The 4,011-nt window shown below is 34.7% G+C and overlaps 1 protein-coding gene across 1 annotated transcript in view; it reads left to right on the forward strand.

The window, feature by feature from the left end:
• Nucleotides 1–321: 321 nt before the first annotated feature.
• The window catches only part of LOC122244984 (enoyl-CoA delta isomerase 2), a 5,578-nt gene continuing 1,888 nt past the window's right edge, over nt 322–4,011 (forward strand). Inside the window, exons 1-4 of the mRNA XM_043002935.2 lie at nt 322–600; nt 3,019–3,265; nt 3,511–3,668; nt 3,792–3,909. Coding sequence (XP_042858869.2) covers nt 566–600; nt 3,019–3,265; nt 3,511–3,668; nt 3,792–3,909 — 558 coding nt within the window. The 5' untranslated portion in view covers nt 322–565. The remainder of the gene's footprint in view (nt 601–3,018; nt 3,266–3,510; nt 3,669–3,791; nt 3,910–4,011) is intronic.

Consider the following 4,011-nt stretch of genomic DNA (forward strand, 5'->3'; position numbering starts at 1 on the left):
GTTTTTCTTACAGAAAGTTATTTCTTATGCAGCGTAGTGCTTAAAATGTATAATGTGTAGAGGTTATTGCCACTGGATTGAAGAGGGAAGGGGGGGGGGGGGGTAATGAAACAAGCGATATGGACAAGATGGAAAAAATTGTTAAAGAATCTGATACAATTTTTCCGTTCTTTTTTTACCTTTTGCTACTATTATTTCAACCCTTCAAAAAATCCAAAATCATTCGTCCAAATGACCTGGAAACAATATATGAGAAATGTTCATCAGAAACTTGTCCGAATAGGCCATTTCCAGACAGAACTTGCCTCGTCCTTATCATTCAAGTACTTTCTTTATCAATTGAATGTTCAAATTCGCTCGAAAAAGAAATATTTCAAATCTTTCACATTTTCAGAGTCAAAGGATCGAAAATACGCAGCAAGAAAAGCTTCACCGACATTGAAAAGCCTCCCTTAACCAGAACCGGTTTCTGTATTAAACTTTAGATTGAGAAAACGGAGATAAAAAAAAGGCAACGGGAAAAAGGCAGACTGTTTTATAGTGTAATCACTTTCGAGACGTAGTCATGGCAACTGTTCGCCGGTTGGGAACTATCTTTAGGTAAATTTCAGTATATTTTGCGAGTTATGATATATGTTTATTAATCATTAACCATTTCATTGTTGTGTTACAATATGTGAACTATTTCAGAGGTAGAATTGTGGATGAAATAGGTTTCTTGTATAGGAACGTAGAGTAAGTGGACGATAACTAATAATAATCATTACATGTTTCAGCCATAGATCTTTCTTTTCCAATGTCACTTTACGTGGAGAGATTGACAGATAAAGCAGAAGTAATATTTCAGAACAGAAACGCAACTTTACACTTCGGCAAAGGCCAACAAATAATTCCACCCCTCTATATGATAACATCTTCAGCATGCCATAGCACATACCCTGGGCATTACAGGACACTTTATATTCAGGTCAGATCAGCTACCCTTGGAGAGTGAAGGCTGGATTTTCTTCAAGTATAGGATGTATTTCATTAACATGGGCTAGGATTAGCATGGTAGCCGGATTATTAAATCATTTATAGATAGTATTAGGTTAAAATACATTGCTGGGAGCGAGTTCCGTGCTTTGCCAGAGCCTTTTTTTTGAAGTATGCCCCAGCCTGTAAATTCAGCAAAGTAAAGCTTGGACTAGTTCCTTATTTGGTGTTTGAACCTTAGATAACCTGAGAGGCTGGCATGTTCTGTTTCCAGAATATTAATAGTATAATTTTATTTACCTTTGCTGGAGCTCAAAGTGTGGGTTTTATGGCAGTGCTAGGTTTTGCCATAGTAGTTGTATGCAGATTTCGATATACGATTGTTGTCTTGCCTTTGTTATCAGATAATTAGTGTTTATGTGATCGAAAAATAATCTTTCTTAACGAAACTAATTAGATAGAATTAAACATCTTTAAGAAATAAATAAATGAAAAATAGGATTGATTGAGTCAATTAAAATATTAGATTAACCTTATGACGACGGTGCGTCACACTCGTGTGACACAGCCAAACTCCCGATGCCGGGGTGTCATGCCAGTGTGACGATTTCAATGCAATATTGCAATCGCCCGGCATAGGGGTCTTCACGTAGCAAGTGCCCCGTCGGGAAAGGGTTAATTAAAATATTGAATTAAAATATTCAATCAATTAAGTGAATTAAATTAATTAGATATAATATAATGTTAAAAAAAACAAAACTAATTAGATAGAATTAAATGTCTTATTTAAATAATATGGATGGGTGGATATGGATGGGTGGATATGTGTGTGTGTACATGTGTGTGCGTGTGTGCATGAGAGAGAGAGAGAGAGAGAGAGAGAGAGAGAGAGAGAGAGAGAGAGAGAGAGAGAGAGAGAGAGAGAGAGAGAGAGAGAGAGAGAGAGAGAGAGAGAGAGAGAGAGAGAGAGAGAAAGAACATATGATTTAAAAATGATTGTCCTACAATGTCTTTTTTATTTTATTATTATTTTTTTTACCTTATTATATGTTTAGGAGACACTTTGTGGATTGTCTGCCCATTGTCAAATTTCAACAAATTTTCACCATGTATATTTGGGCTTAGTTCTGCATAGAGACCCAGGCAATTTAATGTGATATTAATAACCAATCTTAGTGCTATCTTGCCTATCATATGTTTATTAGGCTTAATGGGTATATCTGGAGTGTAAAGAGCAGACGACACTACAGTTTCTTGATAGTCCATCACAATCAAATTGGACCAGAAAATCAGAATTAAATGTCTTTTATGCATTGGTTCAAGTTTTGTTTTTATCAAGTTATTAACATTATTTGCATGGACTCTTCATGCAAAACACTAGATTTTTTGTAATGAGTTTAGACTGAATACAGCCATTAAGAATTTGAGAAAAAAAAAAAATGTAAAAGACTCTATAGATGTCTCCTAAATATTTACCTTCCAATATATAAAAAAAAAAAGGTTATAAAGGTTATTTTTAAATTTAACCCTGAATTTTTCTCTGTACTTTGATTTTTAACTGAAATGATAATTTTCGTATAAAAAAGAATGTAATTATCTGAGCCACCTGTCCCTTGCATATGTACCTACCTATAAAAACTACAAAGCTTATTATTGACTAGAATAGCAACCTTACTTTCAATGGTTTCATTAACCCTTGGACTCTCTGTGGTGTATATATATATCAGAGGCATTGCCACCGTGCAAATATGTCAGATTTTTAGTCCAGCGCTAGTCCTTTATGATGTTCAGAATCTGTATTTTAAGTTCTTTTTAGTATTCAGTCTTAAGTTTTATTTGCTATGAACATTGTTTTTAGATTATTTTGAATAACTGAAACAAAATAAAAAATAGTAAATTAGTTGGTAGTGGCAGTTGATCTGTTCTATCTACATTGTTAACTTTCATATTTCCAGATTTCAAATATTTTATGAAAAGACATACAATTATAACCGTATTTTGTTGACATATTCCTCAAATTGCTAAATACATAATCCATTTCAGGAGGGTACACAATGCCCACGCTACAGCAAGATCTCTCTCCTCATACCCTTGGGGATTGAGAACAAAGACTGTGGCTAATGAGAACCACACCCATATGCAGCACTCTACTAGATCGATGTCCAGTGCCCCTCCTGCAGTCCCCACGGCAGACAGCTCTCGCTATGAGCACCTCCTCGTCACTATTCAGCAGGGTGTTAGGACCATCTCCTTCAATAGACCCGACAAGAAAAATGCTCTTAATGAGAAGGTTTATAGCTGTTTGTTTATTTTTCTTTTTTCTTTGTGTGTTTTTCATATGGGCATATACTGAGAAGGTTATTTTTAGGCATGGATAATTTTGACTTCTATGAACAATGAGTATTATGTTCAAAGATTTTCTTGTGTGAAAATCATATATAAAAAAAAAAAATAATGATAAATTATTGTTTGATAAAGTCAATGCAGTTCTATCTCAAAATATAAACATATCTATACTCTAATCTATCCATTCAGATGTTTGATGAAATTGTAGATGCACTACAAGAGGCTGCTGCCGACCCTAATACAATTATCACCGCTACAACTGGTGTTGGAAATGTGTTCACAGCAGGCAATGATAAAAGCAACTTTCAGACTCTGACTATGCCAGAAATGAGGGATCTTCTGATCAGGTAAATTAGATTTTATTAATACATTTATATATGCTATGATGTACTGCATAAAATAATGTATAAAAGAGATTGAAGGAAAAAAATAGCAGGACACAAAAAAAGAATGATTGTCTTAAATTGCAGACACATGGGAGCTTTTATTGATTTTCCAAAACCTCTTGTGGCTGCGGTTAATGGAGCGGCTGTTGGTGTGGGCACCACTTTGCTGCCTCTCTATGATGCTGTTTTTGCCACCGACAAAGTAATTATAGAGTTCAGACTTTGTGGCAAACTTTTCTCCAGTCCTGATGAATTAGTTTCAGAGTTTTGTAGCCAAATCTAGAAATTTATAAAAAGAATCTTA

Source organism: Penaeus japonicus, unplaced genomic scaffold, assembly GCF_977035675.1.
Source record: "Penaeus japonicus unplaced genomic scaffold, GWHDUDI00000001_assembly GWHDUDI00000041, whole genome shotgun sequence".
Classification (NCBI taxonomy): Eukaryota; Metazoa; Arthropoda; class Malacostraca; order Decapoda; family Penaeidae; genus Penaeus; species Penaeus japonicus.